General features: G+C 37.3%; 2 protein-coding genes across 2 annotated transcripts; one reads left to right on the forward strand and one right to left on the reverse strand.

Moving 5' to 3' along the window:
• The first annotated feature begins 430 nt into the window (after positions 1–430).
• LOC120075460 (rho GTPase-activating protein REN1) lies at positions 431–23,007 on the forward strand. Its single transcript, XM_039028871.1, has 24 exons — positions 431–800; positions 948–1,054; positions 1,261–1,338; positions 3,019–3,055; positions 3,160–3,236; positions 3,906–3,976; positions 4,080–4,158; positions 5,179–5,314; positions 6,091–6,216; positions 6,314–6,391; positions 6,805–6,860; positions 6,971–7,040; positions 14,869–14,953; positions 16,064–16,307; positions 16,733–16,936; positions 17,817–18,149; positions 18,376–18,425; positions 19,694–19,754; positions 19,837–19,920; positions 20,530–20,643; positions 20,728–20,897; positions 21,047–21,110; positions 21,474–21,686; positions 22,154–23,007. Exons 2-24 carry the CDS (start codon positions 1,031–1,033, stop codon positions 22,613–22,615), a joined length of 2,916 nt encoding a protein of 971 aa, XP_038884799.1. The 5' UTR covers positions 431–800; positions 948–1,030; the 3' UTR covers positions 22,616–23,007.
• Positions 23,008–23,510: 503 nt separating this feature from the next.
• On the reverse strand, positions 23,511–24,957 carry LOC120074978 (mitochondrial uncoupling protein 5-like). The gene is made up of 2 exons (XM_039028103.1): positions 24,820–24,957; positions 23,511–24,684 (listed from the first exon to the last, which is right to left on the reverse strand). Exon 2 carries the CDS (start codon positions 24,675–24,677, stop codon positions 23,718–23,720), a length of 960 nt encoding a protein of 319 aa, XP_038884031.1. The 5' UTR covers positions 24,678–24,684; positions 24,820–24,957; the 3' UTR covers positions 23,511–23,717.
• Positions 24,958–25,594: the final 637 nt, after the last annotated feature.

Raw genomic sequence — 25,594 nt, forward strand, 5'->3', positions numbered from 1 at the left:
TATGCCTTATCGTGTACCCAGTACACGATTTAAACACCTATTTTTGGGAATATTTTCCTCCAACCCTATTTTTATCATTATTTATTAAAAAATATTATTTAAAAAAAAATTCTAAAAACGAAAAAGATTTAAATTCATTATCTTTTAGTAAATGACATGTCTTAATTAATTTAAATTATTGATGCGCTAATACTATTCGAACTAAAAAAACAAAAAGTAGAAATGATTAATGTTGTATGGTGTAACACGAATGATTCTAATTTTTAATTTTTACCTTTTTCCGAAAATCATCATGATGTCTTGCCAATTATTATGCCCTAGAACAGATCGAATCACAGCCGTCCACGTCAGACCTGGCCAAGTGGGGGTCCCACATTATCCCTTCCTATGCTCCCTCAAACATAGGAATAAAACGACCACACCGGACAAACCTCCCAAAGTAAGGGCAGAAGAGAGATGAACGCAAAAGAAAAAAAAAAAAAAGTCAGAAGGTTAAAATTACAGAAAAGCCCTTCTTCTCTTTCCCTCCAACACGTTCGTAGCGCCCGCAGAGAAGGACCAGGAATTGAGGTGACGTGTACAACTGCCGCCCCATTCGGAGACCTCCGCTCCGAACGGCGCTTGCTTGACCTCCGGACTTCCGTTGAGGAACATTTCTCTGGTTCAATCCATCACAGGAAGAGAGAGAAAGAAAACAGAAGAACGACGAGAAAGCCACAAGTCTCTGTTTCACTTTACGCTTCTTGGAGGAAAAAAATTCTTTCCCTCTTTCTTTTGCTCTTTTCAATTCACTACACGAGGTATTTCCTTTTTCCTGATTCGGTTGTGCTTTTGGAACAGTTTTGATAATTATTATAATCCTACATTGTTCTTTTCCTTTCGTTGAATGAAACGCATTCTGTGGAAAACCTTGATTCTCTTCTCTGCTTTATCTGTGGATGTTTCAGCTGCATTTTGATAATGATCATCATTCTTCGTTGCAATTTTCGGTTGATTAATTGATATGGTGCTCTGATTTGAGGATACGACGATGACTAACCGAAACGCCGACCAGGTTTTGTTTTGTGTTTATCTAATGGCTTGGTTAACTTGTTGTTTTAGCATTAAGCATGCCGAGGTTTTGACCGGTTTTGCTTTTTTTTTTTTTTTTTTTTGGATTCCGATGTATTCCTGGCATTTGTGTTGAGATTATGCGTACGGGTTGTTGGAAGGGGTAGTATGTGAGGGACTTGAAATATATCGTTTGATGTTGTGTTATAGGTAGAATGCGGTGCTCCTCCGCCTCCACCACCTCCTCCTCCGCACGATCCTTCTGCTGGTTCTCGTGCTGGCAATACGGTGATTTTTTTTTTTTTTTTAAAGGCTTGTTAATTTCTGTATTTTTTTTTTGCACTTTGGATGGACGTGATTTTGTATCTCCAGTGGTCGTCTTATTTCGTCAATTGCTCGATGTTGAGATTTCATTTAAAGGCTTCCGATCTCGCTCAGTCTGCGCACTGAGAATTAACTTCATAGCTAAAATAACGAAAATGACGAATGCACTTGATTTGGGATTACTTGTGATGCAATTTTAGTGCTAGATGGAAAATAAAGCTCTGGGAATCCTTGCAAAGCAACTCTAGGAATTATCATTTGGTGGTTTTTTTATTTCCTGGAACGACAGTGTATAGAAACTGCTTTAACATCCTACCTTAAGAGAAGGGTGAGTGCAACGACTGCTAGTTGGACATACAAGAACACTACCCGAGGATGAGAGGGTAGTTTTTGTTAAGCAGTTGGAAACCTGATTCAACAAGGGGACGTACTGAAGTTGGACTTGTTTTGCAACGTTCAATCACAAACCAAATGGATGTCAATTGGATATGTGTAGTGGAAACGCGGAACACTGTATTTGAAGCCAGAGCATTTGTTCCTATGTTGTCACATCATATAACCGGTGCTTCAGAAAGAGGGACTTGGATTGTTATTATTATTTCGTTTTATTTCATATATTTTTTGGAGGACCAAAGAATCTATTCAAAATTAATAGAAGCTACTGAAAACTCTTTCAGCTGGAACATAAAAGGGAAGAGGAATTAAATTCCATGCTGGAAAGAAAACAACCGCCTGAGCTTTAGAAAAGTATTTGTAAGAGCATAAAATTTACTCCGTACCTGTTCTATCCACCACATTTTGGTTTCTTTGAAGATCAAGATTTCTAAGAGCTGCTAAGTATAATATCTATGCAGCAATGCCTCGAGTGTTGGTGTGGTTCCAAAGCAGAGGAGTACATTAACAAATCAACACTGCAAGGAAAATAAGAATATCCTCTACGGCTACAGACGCCTGGTTGAGAAAGGCTTTGCTTGGAACAATTTGATGACGCACTAAGACTTCTAAAGTTAATATGTTTGCTTGGAACAATCTGATGGTGGGGGACCTCATAGAGAAATTGTCTAGAAAGAAGGTAAGGGAGGAGAAAACATGTTGAAAAGACAGAAAAATATTGATCAAAAGAGGGAAATACAGCCTAAAGCCTTTAGGGACGAGAGGTCCCTAAGCTGAGGGAATGGCAAAGAAAGCCCTTCAATCTAAGTGAATAAGGTAACGTTGTGTATTACAGAAAGAATCGTGTTAAAGCACACTGTGTAGAGGCAGTAAATTGTATATTTTCACAAAAAAAGATTATTAGAGAAAGGTTTATCTGAAATCACCTGCCTATTCCTTTCATTCCAGATAACCACAAAAGAGCCCTGCTCGCATTGCACCACAAAGTTCTAGCTTGACGGCAATTCACAAAGACTGACAGTAACATCCTTTGGAGGGCACCAAACCAAGCCGAAAATATTCAAAATGAAGGCCCATCCCTTAATAAGCAATATATATAGTTATCTATTTATCACGTGTAGCATCTTATTTTTTTCTCATGAATATTTTTCTGGTTACTTTGGTGTCTCATGTAAATAATATTATTATATTTTCATCAATCGTGGGGTAAAATTTTAGGCTACATACCTAAAGTATTTAACTGTATTGCAGGTTTTCAAGAGTGGACCACTTTTCTTATCATCTAAAGGTGTGTTTATTTGATTTTTATTCCTAGAAAATGGAAAAGTTGTTAGCTCACCAATCAAGTTCTTTCTCCCCCCTCCAAAAAAAAAAAAAAAAAAAAAAAAACAGGAATTGGATGGACGTCCTGGAAAAAGAGATGGTTCATTCTAACACGTACCTCACTAGTTTTCTTTCGAAGTGATCCAGTAAGTGGTTTTTCTTTTTTATATTTGACCTTGCTTGTGTTAGAACTTAGGACCAAATGCTTGTGTGCTATTGTACTGTCGTCAGTTAGTAGCTTGGTGCTGAGATTATATGGGAGGAAATTGTGGATAGGGATGGTTTGTTATCATGTTGGGTAACGACCAAGAATGAGGAGAGTTGCACTCCTCACAAATGGTTGGGTTATGTGCATGGTGAGCTTTACCAATTTTGTTATTTTCATATTTGGATATCCTTTTATGTACCTAACAGCCTGCTTTTGTTATCTTTGAAAATAATGCTTTTGAGGGCCAACAATTGGATTTCAACTTATTTCTTTTGAACTTGAAGAGCTTGAAGCTTTACCTCAGGCGTAGATTTATTTGGTGATTTTGGCCCGAGTTTGGTTTTAAATTTCATTTAACTTTTGGTGCTTTAAGCTAGTGTCTTGGCCTTGTTTTAAGCAGGAGGACAAGGCACTTGGAGTTGGTACTTAGTAGTTTGTCTGTCACATAAAAACAAGCTAAAGCTATTTTATTATCACTTTTTCTTTATATTATATAGGCGCAAGGCACATGTATATTGTTTGTTATATGTTATGATTGATTATTTATCATTTTAATTTCATTTTGAATTTTTGAGTTGAATTTTTAGTCGATTGTTGCACCTTTCAGAATGCCGTTCCTCAGAAAGGGGGTGAGGTGAATTTGACTCTCGGTGGCATTGATCTCAACAATTCAGGCAGGTTAGCTTGTTTTCTGAATTTAGATGGTACTTGCTTTATCTCTACAAGGAAAGTAAGGCAGCAAACTAATTTAGTGGTATTACCGTTTACATACATTTTCAAGTGTTGTTGTGAAAAGTGAAAAAAAACTCTTGACCGTGCTCTTTCCTGATGGTCGAGAAGGACGGGCATTCACACTCAAGGTGCTCTCCCTCTCTACCTTCTTTTGCATTCTAAATTTCTTTAGCTGAAGTGACACTTTTGTTTTGACCTTTATAAGTGTTTAGGTTCTTCATTTTGTGGCTGTTTGTTTTATCATTTTGTTCACTTTCAGAGGTTCGGCATACAAACTTGTGTTCGCTCATCATACAAAGTTTTTAGCTTCTGTCATTTAATTTATCTTAAATACTAGTTTCTAAAAATCCTAAGTTCATCAAGGAGATTGGTGTTATGAAACTGATGTTGATTTTTTTTATTTCTTTTATTTTTAAATTATCATTAAATAAAAACAGAGATGTATATTCATCGAAAGTGCCAAAAGAACAGCTTAATGGCAGGGGTAGAGGAAACCCCCTCCAACAGAACGAATAAAGAAGAGCCCCCAATTGTTAATAATCATTCGAAGAATATAATTACAAAAGAATTTGGTGTAATTTGTATATCACGAAGAGGTTGTATGCTGAATAAAAGCCAAAAAAGAATCAAAAGAAGCAACTTTATCTTCAAACATCCTGACATTCCTTTCTTTCCAAAGGCACCACAACAAAGCACGAGTAACACATCTCCAAAAGATTTTTCCTTTTCCACATAAACGTCCACCATCAAGACCTTCCATCATCCATTCATCAATCTTCTTAGGAAGACAGCTAGCCATCCAAAAAATACTAAAGAGATTACGCCACCCTCAAGCAAACTCGATGCAAAAACAAGTGATCTACAATTTCCATCTCTCTAAGACAAAGACAAAGACAGCATATGGAGGGAGAGAGGGACCACTTTGGGAACTTCCTTTGAAGCTACTCTGGTGTTTAAGTCTTGAATTGCATTCTTAGATTTCCTTTCTGAAATAATCGTTCTTAAAAAGAACTCTAAGCATAGCTTGCATCGTTCTCTGATGTTTTTGGATCGGATGAAGAGTGAGAATTCTGAAAACTTAAAAAAGGGTATTTTCATCTAGTATGTACCTCACAGCCTACTGCACTGTATGTTATCTAATGTTGCAGGCTGAAACATTGGAGGATCTCTATGAGTGGAAGGCCGCACTGGAAAATGCTTTGGCACAGGCACCTAGTACTGCCCATGCTAATGGTATCTTGAAGAATGATAAGATCGAATCAAATGATGGGTCTTCAGAGACGTGTATGCCTTTTTCATCTAGTTCTTTTTAGATACCACTTATTTTATTGTATTTCTAGCACCCATGTTTATGCAATTCTCTTTATATTTGTCCTGTTAGGTTAACCTTATATGCTTTATAAGAGAAATGTGATTAAGCTATATTTCAGATGTTTAGTTTCTTTGAAATGTACCAGACTATATCCTTCACATGGTTGCATTTGTCAGAAGCTTTGCCTTTTGTATTAGTGAAGAACATGTATTCTACTCTGGCATAGGTGTGAACTTGCACAGTCCTGTTTGGATGAAGCTATATTTCAGACGTTTAGTTTCTTTGAAATGTACAAGACTATATATCCTTCACATGGTTGCATTTGTTATAAGCTTTGCCTTTTGGATTAGTGAAGAATATGTATTCTACTCTCGCATAGGCGTGAACCTGCACAGTCCTGTTTGGATGATGTATGGCAAAAGTGCCAAAATTTTAAAACTTGGTGCTGGAACAATTGTTATTTCTTATTAAATTGATAATACTTGCTAAAAATTTGGTAAAGAAAACTTTATCATGTTTGATATTTATGTGATGCATTCATGATCTATTTATCTCTCTTGTAGTTCTTTATTTGGAACTTCATCTAAACATTGAATAAGTATGGTTAGTTTTGTCTCATTCTCCTTTGACACCTGGATTTTCACCAAATTGGGCCTGCTTGTAATATGCTTCAACTTCAATAACTGGCATGCTGTTCTTCATTTTTCGCCTCATTGATTTATTGATGTTCTCTATTTGTCTTTTCTAGTGAAGGATAGCCAACCACAGACCGTAAGGCCAAGAGTCCTTGGCAGGCCAATTTTGCTTGCTTTGGAAGATGTGGATGGAACTCCCTCTTTTCTGGAGAAAGCCCTTAGGTTTATAGAGGACCATGGTAGATTAGTCTAGATTCTAATATGAGTATATCTTTCTGTAAAAAATTTTCTATTATTTTATGTTAGAGCTAATAGATCTGAGTTAATAAATAATAGGAGTCAAAGTTGAAGGAATTTTGCGACAAGCTGCAGATGTTGATGATGTTGAACGTCGTGTGCGGGATTATGAACAGGGTCAGTTATTTGATTATTATAATGATAATCTAGATTAATATCCATTATGGTGTTGCTAGTTTTCTGTTGTAATTATGTTTCAGTCCATAGCGACTAACAAAATTATTTTCTCACCTACTGATGGGAGATGAATTGTTCACGAACCTTCCTCTTTTCAAACTACGCACAAAAGAGTAGGTGGTTGTTGCTAACTGTGACCTTTGGAGTCTTTTCTTTCCATTAGTAATTCATGATTGTAAGAGTTATTTACTGACTTTAATTACTGTCCATTCCTTTTAATTTGACTTTTGAAATGCATGTCAACATATTGGTTCCTATGATTGAAATCTTATAAATTAAGAATTAAAATGGTCCGATAACGAGCCGATTCCTTATCAGAAATATTGTTTATTCATGCCTTTTTTATACTGCAGGAAGAAACGAGTTTTCTCCAGAAGAAGATGCACATGTAGTGGCCGACTGCGTGAAGGTAGAAAAGTTATTCAGAATTTGAATACTACTGATAGCAAATCTTCAAAAATAGTTGTTGCCTGCTGTTGAAGTTTTCTTCTATCTTACGTTTTTTATGCTCTATTTTAGTATGTCATCCGGGAGTTACCATCATCTCCAGTTCCGGCATCTTGCTGTAACGCGTTACTAGAAGCATGCAGTAAGTCATTGGAGCACCTAATTTTAGTATCTTAAATAATTTAATTTACCAGGTGGACCGAATACCTTCTCACTCGAAAAATCATGACGTGTATACTAGAAATGATGAAAGTATAGAAACACAGACGCAAATGAAAAGTATTCAACGAGACATTTTTTTAGAACTAGGATGTGGAGTAAAATATATTGCTTGAAAACGTATTTGTTTATACTGTTACATTCTAATGATTATATTAATTTTGATTCATGAGATTTTTTGCCTTTTTAGCTATGCTTTGGAGAGAAGAAATAGACATTTACAAACTGATACGACCCAGCCTCTGAATTTCATTGATCAAAAGAAGAAAAGAATACTATTAGGAGTATTCGAGCGGCACATTCTTCCAACACCCATACATAAAAATAATGCCCCTACAACCTTTCTCTTCTTTTACAACGGCTAAATCCCAGTTTTGCAGTGCCTAAATCCCAATAATTAGCTAATCTTCCCTCTCCCATGCCAACATGGCTTCACTTCTACTCTATTTGGACCTCGGCGCAGTTTTCCTTCTTTAACAAGTGAAGTATACTGGGAGCCTTTTACGTACATATGCATGAATTGTCGGTTTCGAAAGCCAAATTTTATAGTTTCTATGGAGTGACGCACTGTCATTTTCTAGCCTTTAATTCACACTTCTTAAATGTAATGCGTAGATGAAATGACACTTTTTTTTAACAAGGTCCGTATGACATATACTTCATTTCCTTTCTTGTGCAACATAATATAATTGAGATTAAAAAAATATATTATCACAATTTAAAACTGTTAAAAGATAGAAAATAGAGAACACTAAGTTTACGTGGAAAACCCTAGAACAGGAGGAAAAAAAACCACGATAGTGAGTCTCTTTTTATTATTTTAACATAAAATGAAAGTTACAAGAGAAGCTAGAGGCTCTAGCAAGTCCTAATACAAAAAAGGAAATAAACCTAGGGTAAAGTAAAATACTAAAATACCCTCGGGACTATAAACTATCAACAAAACCCCTTATTTTTAACACTCCCCCTCAAGTTGGGGGGTAGATGTCAACCAAACCCAACTTGCTAACACATGAGTCAAAACTTGTCAGAGTAACCCTCTGGTGAGAACATTAGCAGCTGGTTGACTAGATGAGATATACGGAATACAGATACTGCCATTGTCCAGTTTCTCTTTTATAAAGTGTCTTCAATCTCCACATGTTTCGTTTTATTATGTTGTATAGGATTATGGGCTATGCTTATAGCCGCTTTATTATCACAATAGAGCTTCGTAGGTAAAATACTATTTTGGTGAAGATCAGATAGAACTTTCTTCAACCAGATTTCTTCACAGATTTCCAAACGCATAACTCTGTATTCAGCTTCAGCACTGCTTCTAGCAACAACATTTTGTTTCTTACTTCTCCAAGTAACTAGGTTACCCCACACAAAAGCACAGTATCCAGAGGTATACTTTCTGTCAATATTTGATCCTGCCCAATCAGAGTCGGTATAAGCCTCAATGCATTTCCGGTCAGTTTTCCTGAACATTAGACCTTTACCGGTGAGCTTTTCAAATATCTCAATATACGATTCATAGCTTCCATATGTTCTTTGTAGGGTGCCTGCATAAATTGACTAACAACATTGACAACATAGGAAATATCTGGTCTGGTGGGAGATAAATAAATCAGCTTTTCCACTAGATGCTGATGCCTTGCTTTATCAATAGAATCTTCCAGTTTCACATTGAATTTAATAGGAGTGTCAGCTAGTCTACATCTAGTCATACCTGTTTCTTTTAATAGGTCAAAAGTGTATTTTCGTTGTGAGACAGAGATCCCTTCCCTTGATCTTGCCACCTCCATTCCAAGGAAATACTTTAGATTCCCTAGATCTTTGATCTCAAACTTGTCAGCCATTTTCTTTTTTAGCCTGGTGATCTTAGCAGTATCATCTCATGACAAGACAATATCATCTACATACACAATTAGAATAACAATATTCCCAGATACTGACCTTTTAGTAAACAACGTGTGATTAGAGTGTCTTTGAGTGAAAAACCTTGGGACTTAACAAAGGTAGTAAACTTGTCGAACCACGCTCTCGGGGACTGTTTCAAACCATATAAAGACTTCCTGAGTTTACAAACTTGATGATCAAACTGAGTTTCAAAACCTGGGGGAGGACTCATATAAACCTCTTCTTCTAATTCACTATTCAAAAATGTATTTTTTACATCAAGTTGATGGAGAAATTAGTCTTTATTAACTGCAACAGAAAGGACCCGGACCGTGTTTAACTTCGCTACAGGGGAGAAAGTCTCAAAATGATTTATTCCATAAGTTTGAGTAAACCCTTTTACTACAAGTCTGGCCTTGTATCTAGAGTTCCATCTGATTTATACTTCAGAGTGAACACCCACTTGCACCTAACTGTTTTATACCCTTTAGGAAGAGCTACAAGGTCCCACGTATTATTCTTTTCAAGAGCTCTCATTTCTTTCATGACGACAGTCTTCCACTCAGGAATTTCCATAGCCATATGTATGTTTTTCGATATTGTTGCTGTATCAAGGTTGGCAGTGGACACCAGAATTCAGAAGACAGATTACTATAAGATAGAAAGTTATGCATGTGGTACTTGGTGCAGGACCTGGTGCTCTTTCTCAATGCAATGGGCATGTCAAGAGAGATATCATAATCCCTTGGTTTGTCTGAATCCTCATCTATAATGCAATTTTGATTACATTTTTCAGCTTGTGGAAGAGTCTCACCTTGTGTTTCCGTTGAAGTCTCATCACTGCTTGCAACCTTGTTATTCTTTGGAACTAACATATCAGTCCTGTCATTCTCAGCCAAATCAATAATATCATCCTCAACACACAAGTTAGTATTATCAGAGCCAGTAGTACCTTGAGCTTGTGTTGGTTTAGATTCATGGATCGGAGTCAGCGGAGTAGTAGGGGACACCATTTCCTTTTTGAGATTCTTTCTGTAGCAAGTTATCCAAGGGACTTGTTTAGTGAGTAGAACTGAGTCATGGGCACTCAGGATGGGTTCAGGAAGGAGTTCAGGAAGGTCAGTAGGGATTGAAGATGGGACTGAAGATGTGGACAAGTTAGTCTCTTCACTAGTACTCTCCCTTTGAAGATGACTTAACGGGGAAGAAAGGTTGATCTTCAAGGAACGTTACATCCATAGAGATGAAGTATTTTCGGGAAGAAGGGTGGAAGCATTTATAACCTCGTTGGTGAAGGGGATACTCTACGAAGACACATTTTTGAGCACGAGGGGTAAACTTAGTTTGGTTAGGGCCATGACTATGGACAAAAGTAGTGCACCCAAAAACCCAGAGAGGGACATCAGGAATAAGCCACGTGGTAGGGTATGACTCCTTGAGGCATTCGAGAAGGATTTAAAGTTGGAGGACATGGGAAGACATTCGATTAATAAGGTGAGCTACAATTAGAACTGCATCCCCCTATAAGTAAGATGGAAGTGAAATAGACAACATGAGAGATCGTGCAACCTCGAGGAGGTGACGATTTTTCCTTTTAGCCATCCCATTCTGTTGAGGGGTATAAGCACACGAGCTTTGGTGGATAATGCCTTTAGAGGACAAAAAATCACGAAAGGTATGATTAAAGAACTCACGGCCATTATCACTACGAAGAATAACAATTTTGGTGTTGAACTGAGTCTCAACAGTAGTGTAAAATTGTTGAAATATCGATGAAACCTCAAATTTATCAGTAAGGAGAAAAACCCATGTAAGACGGGTATGATCATCAATAAAGGTCACAAACCAACGTTTCCCCGATGAGGTGGTAATACTCGAGGGACCATAAACATCACTATGAATAAGGGTGAAGGGCTAAGAAGGTTTGTAAGGTTATGATGGAAAGGTGACCTATGCTGTTTTGCATGAATGTGCACATCACAAGACAGAGAAGAGACATCAACTTTACTGAATAAATGAGGAAATAAATATTTCATATATTGAAAATTTGGGTGACCAAGGTAAAAATACCACAACATACACCCTTTTTCTGAAGTTAAAAAATAAGAAGACAATAAACTAGTCCTATAAAAGTTCCTAAAGGAAGCATCATCATCAAGGAAATAGAGTCCCCTATTGTGCCAGGCAGTGTCAATCGTCTTTCCCAAGCTTAAGTCTTGAAAGAAAACATTATTTGGTGAGAAGGCAACTTAACAATTCAGATCTCTAGTTATCGTACTAATAGATAGTAAATTGTAAGATATTTTGGGTACATGCAACACATTCATATCTTTCGAGTGTTGGTTATGAATCCGGATTGCAGATGGATCCTTTGCTCCTACTGCGGGCTCGGAAGATATGATAGAAAATTATTAGAAGATCCAACCAAATGATTTGTAGCCCCTGAATCAAGTATCCATGGCTTCTTACCATTTATGTTGAGGAAATGTAAGGATTAAGAGGTACCTGATTGAGCAACGACCCTTAGAGAAGAGCCACCAGGGTCACTTTGACAATTCACCTGAGGTTGTGACTGGGAGGCACTCGCAGATTCCTTCATAAGAGCCCGACCAGGATTGGGCTTGTCAGTTGGAGGACGTCTTCTGCCATTCGGTGGTCTACCATGTAACTTCCAGCACTGATCTTTTGTATGCTAGGGTTTCTTGCAATGTTCACATATTGGGATTTGTTTCTCATTTTGCTTGTCACTATTAGAACGAGATAATTTCACATTGAAAGCAGCAGAATCAACAACAAATACAATTGTGATATTCATAGCACTGACTCTGTCTTTCTCTAGACAAACCTCAGAGCACACTTCCATAAGAGAAGGTATATGCCTCTGTCCTAGTATACGACCCCGTACTACATTGAACTTGGAGTTCAAACCAGCTAGGAAATCATAAACACGATCGACTTCCTCAATCTTGGGATACTGGACACCTCTACAAGGACAATCCCAGATAATTTCACGACATAGGTCCATCTCCTACCAGATTAGGGACAATTTGTTAAAGTATGAAGTGACATCCATCGTCCCCTGTTTGCACTCGTGAGCCTATTTACGCACAGTGTAAAGACGAGATGCATTCTGCCTCTTAGAATATAATTTATGAACTGCATCCCAGATATCTCGAGCAGTCGCAACATACAACAACAGTTTCCTTATCTGAGGTTCCGTACTATTAATCAACAGTGATCGATGCAGGGAGTCTTCTCCTTTCCAAATGCGCTCTTGAGGATCCCCTGGCCTACGTTTTGATATCTCACCAGTTAGATACCCAAACTTGTGATGGCCCTCAAGAGCCATTTTAATGGACTGAGACCAGGAGAAATAGTTCTGACCATTTAACTTTTCTCCTGCAATTGACCCTGAGGAATTTTTCATAGATCCAGACAAATAGTTTGTAGTAGTTAAAGCAGGGAAAGAGGTTACCGGATTCTCTGGATACATCGGTAGACCGGAAGGAATATTAGAAGTCACTGTACTGGAATTTAAGTTTGTGGAAGCACCTAAGGCTGCCCTAAGAGCGGCGATTTGTTGCTGAAAACTTGCCTGAAGATTAGCCAACTATTGTTGAACCATTATCGGAGATAAACCAATCGAACCTTGATGTTCATAACTAGGTGGTGCATGATGAGGAAGGCTCGACAACTGCAGGTAGATTGCTTGCGGCTGGAAGGGAAAGGAGCCGGGGATTCCCGGTGGCTGCGAGGGGCTTGTTGCCGCGGCAGGGAATGTACCTCTGTGGTAGGCGGATGACTCACCAATCTCGGCTTCAAGGTGTATGTTTTGGCTACTGGCAACAAGTTTGGAGAGATAGATAGCAGTGACACTCGATAACGAAGGGGGAACACTGACATCATTGTGAAAAAGGGCGGCGGCACTAGGGTTTCTATCAAAGAGTTGCGGCGGTGTTAGAGTTGGACGGATATGCAAGGACTGAAGATATCGATCAACGGCGGCTTGGACGGCTGTAGTAGTGGTGGTGTCGACGGCGGCGGCACTAGCGGTGGTGGTCGGAGGCCCTGTCGGCAGTTGTGGCAGAAGTGGGGCTGGTGTAGAACTAAGGTTATCTTGCACCGGTTGGTTCTCGTCGATGGCGGTTAGGATTTCGTCACCATGCTCTGAAACCATGATAAAAGATAGAAAATAGAGAACACTAAGTTTACGTGGAAAATCCTTGAACAAGGAGAAAAAACCACGATAGAGAGTTTTTTTTTATTATTTTAACATAAAATAAAAGTTACAAAAGAAGCCTTAATTATAGACTCTAGCAAGTCCTAATACAAAAAAGACATAAACCTAGGGTAAAATACCATCAAGGTTATAAACTATAAACAAAGCCCCTTATTTCTAACAAAAACATAAAAACATTTACACGAAAAATCGGTGAGAAGAAAAGGCAAGGAAGTTGACGTTGCTCTAAGAAACTGAGGTGGGTATTGACTCCCTCAAATTTTCTTTTCAAACATAATTACACTAAATTTGCACCTAGGCTGGCTGTGGTTTCTCAAGCTTTTCTAAGTTAATTGGGCCTGGAGGTCTTTCTTTGAGCGATCTTCATCTGTCCAGTAGTTGCTTTTACCTTGTCCAACTTCTGAAAGGAGGTGGTTTTTTGTTGCATTGGTAGATTTCTAGTGGTTGAGGTGTGATTGGACGAATTTGCCAACCGTAAAGCACATGGACTTAAAAGAATCACATCTTAACATTTTCACATTTTCCTAGTTTCCTTGAAGCTTTGCATTTCAGCTTGGGATGTTCCTCCAGTAGGTTCTATCATACAAGCGATAATCATTACTGTTTTATTCCTTCGCTAGAATCTTGTTGGAAAAGTTCTGATCCTCAATGGCGGCATGAGCATGTATGTATGCTCAAGTTAAAAGTGTTAGAAGTTGGTCGTATTTAGTTACCTTTTAGAAGCTCCAATCTAAAGATTTGGTAATGTGCCGAGCAGCTAAAAAGCCTCCAGTGAAATTTAGAGTTTGCATAAACTTGAGAGTTCCGATGAAGTTAATGAAGCTGGAGGTCTTGAGTCTGATACGAGGAAAAGAAGATTACTTTACAACAATAAAGGAAGTTTGGGTTTGTTTCTAAATGAGTTTCTAAAACTTGAAATAAAGGCACTTTGTGATGTTAAACTATTGAAGTAGCTAACTAGCTGGAAACAATGTCGATCATATTTTTCGAAATTTTCCCGATATTTTATTATATGCCTTGTGTGGATCAAATCACTGGTGTGCACAAGCACATACGTACTCACACACTATGAGAAGCACAATTTGAATTAACTATAAAACCAGATTGTACAAAGTTACAACTAGGAGGGTAAGGATGCTTTCAATAGAATAGGAGAGAGGGCAACAACACGATAAACACAAAGATTACAACGTATATACTGCAGGCCAATTTGAGAGGTCAACTTCTCTCCCGAAGTGCAGAACTCACCAAATAGACCACACTGAGCTAATTGTCCTTGGCCCCCACCCACCAAATATATTCTGCATAAGCCCACTTGCAATTATCATCTTTATACAGTTATTGACTAACCCAAAACTGACTAGGAGTTGCATCCTTATTCTTTCTCCCCTTTCTAATGTAATTTTTAGTCATCAGAGGTCTATTAGTGTTGTTTTTGTTTTCTTTGGAATCTCTCTATATCTCTCTCTGTAGGTTATTTGTAAGTTTGGATACTCTATTCTTTATTTTCTATCATCTTTTCAATGAGGTTTATGTATTTCCTAACCATCTCCTTTCTGTTTTTAATTCTTAAAAACAGTTGTTTAAAATATTTACTTTCCCCCCCTTATTTTTGTATGCATATTAGAAACTGATCGAGGTATCAGAGTAAATGCCATGCGATCTGCAATATATGAAACCTTTCCGGAACCAAATCGCCGTCTACTGCAGAGGTAGCTATATCCCCTGCTTTGTCTATTTTGCAATTGTTTTCTATTTTAAATTTAGAAGTTGATAGAGAGGAAGTCAACCCTGGTGATGAATAACAACTTTTATTATTAGCAGTATAACTTATATTTATAATTTGTTTGAATCCACCGTATGGTGTTTTCAATAACAATTGTCTATGTGCCACTTTATAATATATATCAGCAAGTGCCCAGAGCTATTGCAGTTTATTTGGAGCCGACTATTTACATTGTTTAGGTTTATGACGTATAGTCATCTTGCGAGTTCTCTCTGACAGAGTATTTGTCAGACAAGACTAGTTGTGACGTTAGTTTGTACAATCGCGCATTAACTTGAACATTGGATACACACGATGGTGATGAGTGATACACAAGTCATGCAGTGCTCGGAAGTATATTGTTCTAAAACTACTTAATAATCCTGTAGTTTTGACCACATAAGAGACTCTTACAATGGTTTTTAATTAATTAATTTATTTTTTTTAAAAAACAGAGATACAGAGATAAAAGAGACATCGGCCTTGGGGATGTGGAATCTCTAAGCCTAAGGGGGAGATGTATTAACAAAAGCCTACGATTTAGGTTGATGAGAAGAAAGGGAATAATAGAAAAAGATTTGTGGGTGGCACCCCAAATGGAGGCCGTATATTGTACATGAACACAAAAGGGATCTATTAAGGTTATGATATTGTATTGTTGAATGCATCTTTGGAGGAGTAGGTTATGACAAGGGATATACTGATGTCAAAAGCTGCAACGGTCACGAGGACCAGGACCATTCGTTCTTCAATTATGATTTTTTAGAGGGATGTTTTGCTATCCTTGATTACCAATGCTATTGACATTGAAATATTAAAGATTTCATTGGGTAGATGTTGGTGGGGCATTTTCTTCATGATTGTCTCGTGTCACGCTCCTATTATTTTTTGGAGATCAACAATATACTTCTAACCGTGCCCCTATTGCATGTCCACATGTTTATATCCCATAATGAAATTTAGTCATTATTCTTTGTTCCATCCACCCTTTTTATTGTTTTAGCTTTTAGTTGCATTTTTTTTTATTTAAAAATTCTTTCTTTTATTCCTGCAACAGAATTCTTATGATGATGCAAACTGTAGCTTCCCATAAAGCTGAGAATCGAATGAGCTCTTCAGCTGTGGCAGCTTGCATGGCCCCCTTACTCCTTCGTCCTCTTTTAGCTGGTGATTGTGAAATTGAAACTGATTTTGACGTGGGGGGCGATGGTTCTATTCAACTTCTTCGTGCAGCTGCCGCAGCAAACCATGCTCAAGCCATAGTTATTACTTTACTGGAGGAGTATGGCAAAATTTTTGGGGTAACTATTATATATTTGTTCTTATATTTCAAATTTTCTAGTATGATGCACACATGCTGAGAAAGCTAGAAAAGGCCCTTTTTAGTCTACTTTGACTAGATTTTTGACTGTTATGAGGAGTTTGTGCGCATATCTCTTGCCCTAGTTGTGAGTTTTATTTACCGACTACTAAGGATTTTTATGGTTGCTCCAAAGAGGGCATTCTTTTTCTTCTTTCAGAATTAGGTATATTATTTAGAAATGTTCTCTCTTCCTTACAACAACATGCATGACAAAAAAAAAAAAAAAAAAAAAAAAAAAAAAGAGTAAAAACTTGAAATTATCCGAGGAATTTAATATTATGGATTTCGTTGTCATAGTTCAAAACACTTTGAAGATTAATTACCTTGTAATTTGAGATCCATAAGTTACTAGTGTGATTGCAGGAAGGTTCTATGTCTCCTATGATGTACTCGGATTCGGAAGAGAGTGGAAGTGAGAGCGAGGAGGCAACTGATGATGATATGTCTTACGATGATGAAGAACAAGATGATGCCACTGGTTCTGATGTAGTAACAGATGATGAGCTTGAATCAACTGGAACCTGTAGCGGGAGTGTTGACTCTGAGGAGCGCGTATATGATGATAAGGCATGTCTCTGTACTTTCTCAATTGAGTTACGTATTTATTTCATATAATGGTAGTATCGCCATCATCCTATAAAAATATGACAAAATGGTAATATCACTTTAATCCTCTTGTACTATTGACCTATCTGGCCATATTGCATGACAATCTTTTGTTTTATTCAAACGTTTATTTTCCGCTCTATCATTGGGGGAGGTTCCATGCTGGACAATCAAATTAGAAATTTTGTCAATTTCTTTGTTAAGAATAGGACAGAACATCTTATTAGACGCACAATAAGGAAGAAATTCAAGAGCCCCGCATCACATACTAGTTTTCGACATCCCTCTCTCCCTCACTACATGATATTTTTATTCAGTATTTTCCTTAAACCTAGCCTTCTAGCCAATCCCCTTCCTTCATGGCTACTGGTTTCCTTTATTGATACACTCAGAACATTCCTGCACAGGACCGAAATGCCCTTTTAAACCTCACTTCATCCGCTGCTCCCTCTTAAGACAGTCAGACCTTTTCTTTAATAATCACACATGAAGTGTACTGTCCGAGGGTCTAGGGGTAACGTTTAAGAAATATACAAATATTGTGCTTCTGTTTAAATTCCCCCGAGGGGTCGGGGGAGAAATGTTTTAAAATCCAATCTCCGTAAATCACTCTAGAGGCTCAGTTGACTCATCATATAAAATAACTTGATTCAGATGCATAATGATTCAATCCCAAATTTAAATTTGTCCTGTCTTGAAATCTCTCTTGATTTTAGAATGGTTAAGAATGAGTTCATGGATTTTAAAATTTTTAAATTTTCCAATTTGCTGGGTCCATTGATAAAGTTTACTCAAGTACCAGCCGGAAAAGATGTCAATACTTGGTCTTATTACCCTACAGGGTTCTGAAGTATCAAGTGGTAGTTCGAAGAATTCTGACGTGTGTGCGGTAAATGGAACGAAGCCAAACTTTTCCTCCAGTTCCCCCAAAACTTCTTTGCCTCAACGTGGAGAAGTTCAAAGGAAGGAGAGCATTCAGGACAAAGCAGATCCAGGTAGAGGTAATTCACCAATCAAGGATGAAAAGCCTTGTGAAGTTGAATGTGCATCTGAAGAAGCAAATATGATGAACAAGTTGGATCCTTGTCCATCTTCAAGCTTTGAAGGTTCTCCAACTACGTCTAATAAAAGTAACCACATGACAAGGCGTCTCACCGTTTGGGGACGCACACCTGTGAGTAAAACATTTCATTAACAATAATTCTCTTTTTTCTTCCCCATTTCGGGCAAGCGTTCTGCATTCAATTTCACTTAACCCTCATCATCTTCTTCAAAAGTGCATCATAATAGTTTTGTATAAATTTTTTTCTTCATTTTTTTCTTTAATTGTAGGCATTTTATTTTTTCATGTTCCTGCAGCAGGTAGTTTAACTAGCTTTTATTTTTTGATACAAGCGCAGGCAAAGAAGAACCTCTCCATGGAATCCATGGATTATGATTCCGACGAAGAGTAAGTGATAATTAATCTTCCCTAGATTGTTTTTTTTCCCATTTCTTTTCGCTATGGGGCAGGGTTTTTTTCCTTTTTTTTTTCCTGAAAAAAATTGGAAAAAGAATCAGAGAAATATATTAATCACAAAAGAGAAGACATCTAAAGGGGTGCGGAAGAAAACTCCCACTTGAGGAAGTACAAAAGAAGAATCTTCCAATATTGACTATTATGAAGAGGCTATGATTACAAAATAATTGTCCTTTGGATACCACCAAGAAGTAGTATATTGTACATTGGCAACAAAAGAGCCAAAAGATGACTGACTTATCTTAAAAAAATTATTTGGTTCCTTCCGTAGGTGCCAAAGGAGAGCTCTAACCGCACAATTTTAAAGAACATTAGCTTTTACCTTTGAAAGACAATCCCCCCAAGCGCCTCACAAAGCCAGCCAATGGTCGAGATTCTGGTGGAAACAAATCTTTTAAATCACAGTTAGTCCATTATAGAAGACCAGGTCTCGTCTACCGTATTAATGATTCTGTAAAACACAGATCAAATGAAGAGTTTGACTTCTTTGGTGCTCTAAACTTCCAAATGGGTTGAGAGGGAAGTGGAGGACTAATGTTGTTTTCCCTTTTCTCCCTAGTTTTACATTTGGACAATAAAATATATTGAAATGGAGGTTAAATAAATTGATTGTTTCCTATTTACCTAGAGGGAAATGGTTACTGCAGTCAATTCTTCCATTGAAAATTTTGCAATTTGGTATAGGGTGAATATCAAGATTATATGGGTCGGTTTTTTAACAGTTTTAAGTTTATTGTCAAGTATCAAAAACCAAATTGAGGAATGTGGATTGGTGCTTACATTTTCCTGTAAATAGTTTGAATAAAAAATAACCTGGGTTTATTTATTCTTGAATAGTTTTCCATTTAAGGACTGTGCATGAAACTTCCTGATTATTCCATTTCTGGTTTACAGATTCTTATAATTCTTAATGACTTCGTTAACTGAACTTTTTAAGTCGAGTCGAAAGATATGAACTGAAAATGCTGTGGGGCAGGTGATTTCGTTTGGATTGAGTGTTTATATTCCGAAATTTTTCCTTTGTATTTATATATTTGCTAAATCATCTATTATATCATGAGATATTAAATTAATCTCTTCAAATAATTACAGTATCAGTTTTCGTGACCTTGAACTTAGGTATATGATTATTTTTGCACATTTTTTTATTATCCCGTGTCTTGTAAATTTGCTTTGACAACATTTTGTACTTATTTCAGGGTTGAAATCCAGAGACTTGAGGCCACTAAATCTGAACTCCAAAATAAAATTTTGGAGGAGGTAAAGGTTCTCAGTGCCTTTTCTCTAGGAGTCTCATTTCTGGTTCTTTGATCTTTAGATTAATTCTATGTTTCTTATTCAGGCTAAAGAAAATGCAGCTTTGCAATCCAGTCTGGAAAACCGAAAGAAGGCCTTGCAGGAGCGTCGTCTAACTCTCGAGCAAGAAGTAAACTCTTCATGGGCCATTAATCCCGCTGCTTTTAGTTTTATTTTCTTCATTCTCCATAATGTGGTTAATGTGTCCAAGTTGATGGAACTGAAAATTGGAACCCTTATGATTCTTTCAAAATGTTCCACCTTTCATTTTGTTATTTGGTTCGCAATAATGCCACTTTATTTAATTATGTAATTTATTCTTGCGTTTGTGCAAATTAGGATCCAAGAGTCCACAAAACATGTTAGTTTGGAGGCCTTTTACGGTATAGTTCAAGTTATGATGGTAACCTATCTAAGATAATAATTTTCCTTGCCTTTGTTTCTACTAACTACCATAGGTTTACTCAATGGTTGAAGAACCAAGTTGTTAATTTGGGTGCCCTTTAAGGCTATAATTCAAGTTATGGCAGCATAAAAGATAATTAGTATTGAGATTTTTATTATTTCAAATGTTATTAGATCTAATTTTTGTTCTGTGGATTATTCAAGGTGGACATTTTGGACACTCACTGTATATCAAGAAGTTTAGCATGTTTATGGGACTTATTAGTGGTTATCAAAGTTGCAAAGTCAACTGATGAGATAAACACTTAATCATGACTATGAATTGAATGTTCAGGTGGCAAGACTAAAAGAACAGTTGCAAAAGGAGAGAGATCTGAGGATGGCTCTTGAAGCAGGACTTAAAATTTCTCAAGGTCCCTTACCGAATTTAGCTAATATTAGTGTGAAGGTCAGTTTGTCTAATGCCTCTATTTTATTTAATAAGATTACGTGACAGATTACCAATGCTATAATGTGTTAGCTATTCGTTTAGACAAAGGCAGATCTTGAAGAAATAGATCAAGCAGAGAAAGACATTGCTAATTTAAACAACATGGTGGATGACTTTGGAGGACAGCTTGATAGGCTACGTGATCAGAAAAATAATTTGTCATCCGATGCACGTAATGTCTCCCAACAAGAACAGAATCATCAAACAAAATCGTAGGTTTCTCTTTTCTGTAAGTTAATGTTTTTTGCATAATCATATCATAATAATATTTTTCGCACAGGTCAATGTTCATAACTTTTTCAACCTTTTCTGATGTGGATAGTAATTAATGCATGTGAGATTAACGATTCAATGGGTACAGGAAGGACAAGAAGAAGGATGCTGGAGCTTTTGCCCCTTTGCATTCTGAACACTCCAGAAATAAGGTAAATCACTTTTTATTTTCTTTCTTTCTTTCTTTCAAGATTGAACTTACCTGATAAAGGATAATCCTCACTTTCCTAATTTTTTTTATTAGACACCTCATGTGAATTCAATTGTGCAATAGCTATATTTCCATATTTTTAATAATGCCTTGTTTCTTCACTAGAATGCTATGATCCTGTTGAAGCCATGAACCATGGGTATGCATTATAATAACTATTTTGATCATGCCGAAGTCAAGAATCATGCATTTTAGTTACTATTTTGGGCCTCGAGGAGCATTGCAGGATGCTCGGATCAATTTATGCTATCTAGCTTTTCAACAAATTGATGTTCATATGAAGTCTGCTGTTGTGTTTTTGCAGGACGTTCTTTCAGGTCAAGCGGAAAATGACAATGAAAAGAAGATGGAATCATCATCTTCCGCTAGTAAATATTCCTCTCTCAACCAGCATCCAGATTCTCGTAATGCCAGTGTCAGATCAGTTGGGTTGCCGACCAATTTATCTGCTTCAGAGGCATTACCAGCAAGGCCAACGGCTCTAACGAATCCTAAGAGGCCTGGTGCGCGGGTTGAGGTAGGTTGTTGTGAAGTCTACTGTTGCCCCATTTTTAGAACTTCTTGTGTTACCATCATTACTTAATCATTTGGGGCTTTGGAGTGCCACGTTGAAAGTTGAAACATAGTTCCTTGTACGTTGTTCTGCAAAATAAAGATTGTTTTGCTCACATTATATAAGTCGATTATTGCTTTGTAAATAATGATAACAGTCTCATTTGTGCGAGTTGAATTTTTAAGTGTTTGCTGGATTAGTGTATAGCAGGAATGATGTCAAATATTAGTCGATTCACCCCTCATTGTCGAAGTTGAATTGTCGAAATGTTGGTAGAAATTTAAGACCTTGGTCATAACACGAACAATTTATCTTGATGTCCTTGTCACATCATTTATTCTTTCATAATGGTTAGATACCCTATAACTTTTTCTGTAGACAAATGTGATCAGATGTAGCTATTCTAATGTCTCATCTAATATATACTGCAGGGTTCAAATCATACTTCTTCAGCATTGACGAAACTGACTACCAGACTCAACTTTTTGAAAGAGCGTCGCAGCCAGATAGCAAATGAACTCCAGAATATGGATCGTGGGCGAGTTTCAAGTCAGCCATTCGATAATTTGGAAAAGGGAAGAGGACCTGAATCTCAACGCTCACTCCAAAATTCAGATGAGACTCAAGGGTCGTTCGATGTTCAATTGATGCGAAATCCAGAAACAAGTAGGGTAGCCAACAATCTCCAATCCATTCAGGACTCAGATAAGAGAGCAGGAACTGATAACACCAGCCAGCCTCGAAAATCAGAAGCAGATAAAGGAACAAGAGCAGGAGGCCAAAGCCAGAACACTCTGGATAGAGGAAGATCAGAGAATCATCTGATCATTAATACTGAAAAAGGTACTGGACAGGATAGCGGCAGGGCGACTCCAAGAACGATTACTAGATGATACTGGTGGGGTGTTTTAAGATAAAATCTTCAAGAGTTGTGAGTTACTAAACTATGGCCTTTTGAAAATGGATGGGATTTGATGATATATTCATTCTGAGGTTGCAAACAGTGGAGTGAAGAATCCTTCACTTCTGAATGAAAATGGCAAGATGTACAGATGAAGAGCCAGTTTCTTGATCAAAACTGCTGAATTATTTGACTTATTGTTGGTTTCTAATTCTTTTTCTTGTTCAGTGAATAGCTCAAAGCTTGTATAGGAAGAAGGATTGTTGCTATGCCTTCAGCATAGGTGAGATTCCATTTTAAATTAATTATAAGTTACTGTTTGAACTTATATATATGCCTACAGGGGAGATTCCAATAAGTAGAATGGAAACCCATTTGATCCTACTAGTGTTCGCCTTTACTAGTTAAGCAAGATATTATATCATATAATTGGTCTTTCTTCTTTCTATTTTATTCATTGTAGTCCCTTTATTCTATTTTTTTTTTTCAATTGATTCTTTAAAATTACTTTTCTTCAATAATTTTTTTTTAAATGTAGTCATAAATTTGTATTAAAAGTTTTTTTTTAATTAAAAGCTTATGTTAATTTTTTACAAATATGAATCAAAACAGTCCCAACTGTTATATTACGATTCATCTGAAAGCGAAGAAGAAACAAGCTATACGTGGTAATTAAAACTATGTAATTTAATTCACCTTAAATGTAATAGTGTTTCTGAAATGTAATATTATATTTATTAAATTGAATAGAAAAGAATTTGGGAACAATTTATAATATAAAATAGAAAAATCGCCAGAAATAACACCTTTCATTTTCCAACCTGAATAGTTGAAAATTTTACTTTTTCTATTTTATCGATTGTTTGGGCCCTTTTAGACTTTTCTTATGATTAAAAGTTGAGATGGTATATATTTTTAAATTTTTTTTCAAATTCTCTCATCTTTGTTTGTGTAAACTTCTAAATATGCACCTCTGATGAATTGAGAGGTTCAATTCTCTCATAGACATTAAATTATTTTACACTCATTTCTTTTAATAAAATCAAAAGAATTACAAACTTTAAATTCTCATCTGTAATTTGTAAAATTAAAAGTCAAAATTGGTTGAAAATCTTTCGGACTTGTTCAAGTGTGACAAACAAGACCACCGTGAAAGGCCCCTGCCGTGAAATCGTCGGAATAAATCCTTTGTAAAGAGCCATCGGCCCTTCAGCCTTCACCGTCTTCATTGCACAGTCTAACGCCCCACTGTACGGCGGCGCCGCCCCGGCCTCCACCTTCATATTCATAACTCTCGTCTTTATGACATCCACCGGATTCGACGCCACTGCTGCCACAAACCCCGCCGCGAAACTCGCCGTCACGTGAGTCCCCAGTCCGTCCTTCATCACACCCTTTTCCAATATCGTCTCTTTCATCTGATCGTACGATGCCAACTGCGCCGCCGTCACAATCATCGCCCGGTTCACCGTAAGTGACGACCCGCGCCAGAGGCTAGTAATCCCTTCTTGCTTCGACATTCTTGTGATGGCGTCCACCACGCCGGCGTAATTCCGCCGCTGGGCCATCGGAAGCCGGCCGTCAGCCTGCATTCTCACCATTGCGACGTCGGCCGGGTTCCCCACCGCCGCGCCAATCCCGCCGGCGATTAACCCCGCCGTGATTTTCCGGGTCAGAGGCATGCTGCCAGAATTCGGGTCGGACCATTTAGTCTTGAGGATGTCGTAGAGACCCATCCGAGTGGTGGAGTAAAGAGTCTGCCGGAGAACAGTGGCAGAGACGCCGGAAAACAGCGCGGTAACACCTTCGGACTGGACAATTCTAACGCCAACCGAGATGGGTCCGACACGCGGAGGTTGGGGCGGCGGGATGTGGAAAGATTCCGGCGCGACAACGGAACGAGAAGCATTGAAAGCTAGGGCGGGGCGGAGATTTGGAAGCGGCGGTTTCTCGCCGTCCAATTGCATCCGAACTTTGATGAGATCAAGTGGGTGAGTGGAGCATCCGGCAACAATGGAAGCAATCCCTCCTTCGACAAATCCCTTGAAACCCATTTTCAGACTGAAATTGAGATTGAGGAAGAAGAAGAAGAAAGTAGTTAGGAGAATTGAGAAGTGAAGTAATGGTAATGGATGAAGTAAAGAAATGAATTTATATAAAGAGGAAGAAGGTGGGGTCGCAGAAGCTTATATTTACGCGTTGAAGAAGAAAGGGCGGCGGCGGCAGCGGTGGGTCTAAGGAAGAACGGGATGCCCTAATGCGACTGCCTCTCCATTACATTCTTCACTTCGTTTGACTCTGACCTTCTATTCTCTTTACCCTTCTTCTTGGAACCACACGCTAGTTTAAGTTTTTAAAAGGCTTAAATACTATTGTCCAATAAAAAAAAAGAAAAGAAAAGTATCTATTTAGTCCGTTAGGTTTCAAAATGGTAGACATTATCTTAAATTTTGAGTTTTATTTTAATTTAGTCCTTAGTTTCAAAAATGCTATAATCTTACCTTTGACATTTGAGTTTTGCTTTCAATTTGATTCCTATATTTTAAGATTTATATTTCAATTTTTCACTAACTATTCATTTTTTGTCTTTAGAGTTAATTTATGTTAATAAAAAAAAATGTTAGAAGAATTATAATTAATTAAGTTTCACGATTTTTATCACTTTAAAATTCCACTTCATAATTATTTTGAATTAATGAATAGAAATTGACGTTAATGATTAAAGCGAGTATTTAATAAAAAATTAAGATTAAAAATATAAAATCTTGAAATCCATGGACAAAATTGAAACAAAACTAAAATCTTAATGGTAAAATTGAAATATTTTGAAATTTAGAAACTAAATTGAAACAAAATTCAAAACTCAAGGACTAAACTTATAACATTTTAAACCTAGGGACCAAATAGAAACTAGAGTAAAAACCTAGGGACAAAAAAAGTATAATTCTCTAAGTTTAAATATTAGTTTGAA

Source organism: Benincasa hispida, chromosome 4 (genome assembly GCF_009727055.1).
Source record: "Benincasa hispida cultivar B227 chromosome 4, ASM972705v1, whole genome shotgun sequence".
NCBI lineage: Eukaryota > Viridiplantae > Streptophyta > Magnoliopsida > Cucurbitales > Cucurbitaceae > Benincasa > Benincasa hispida.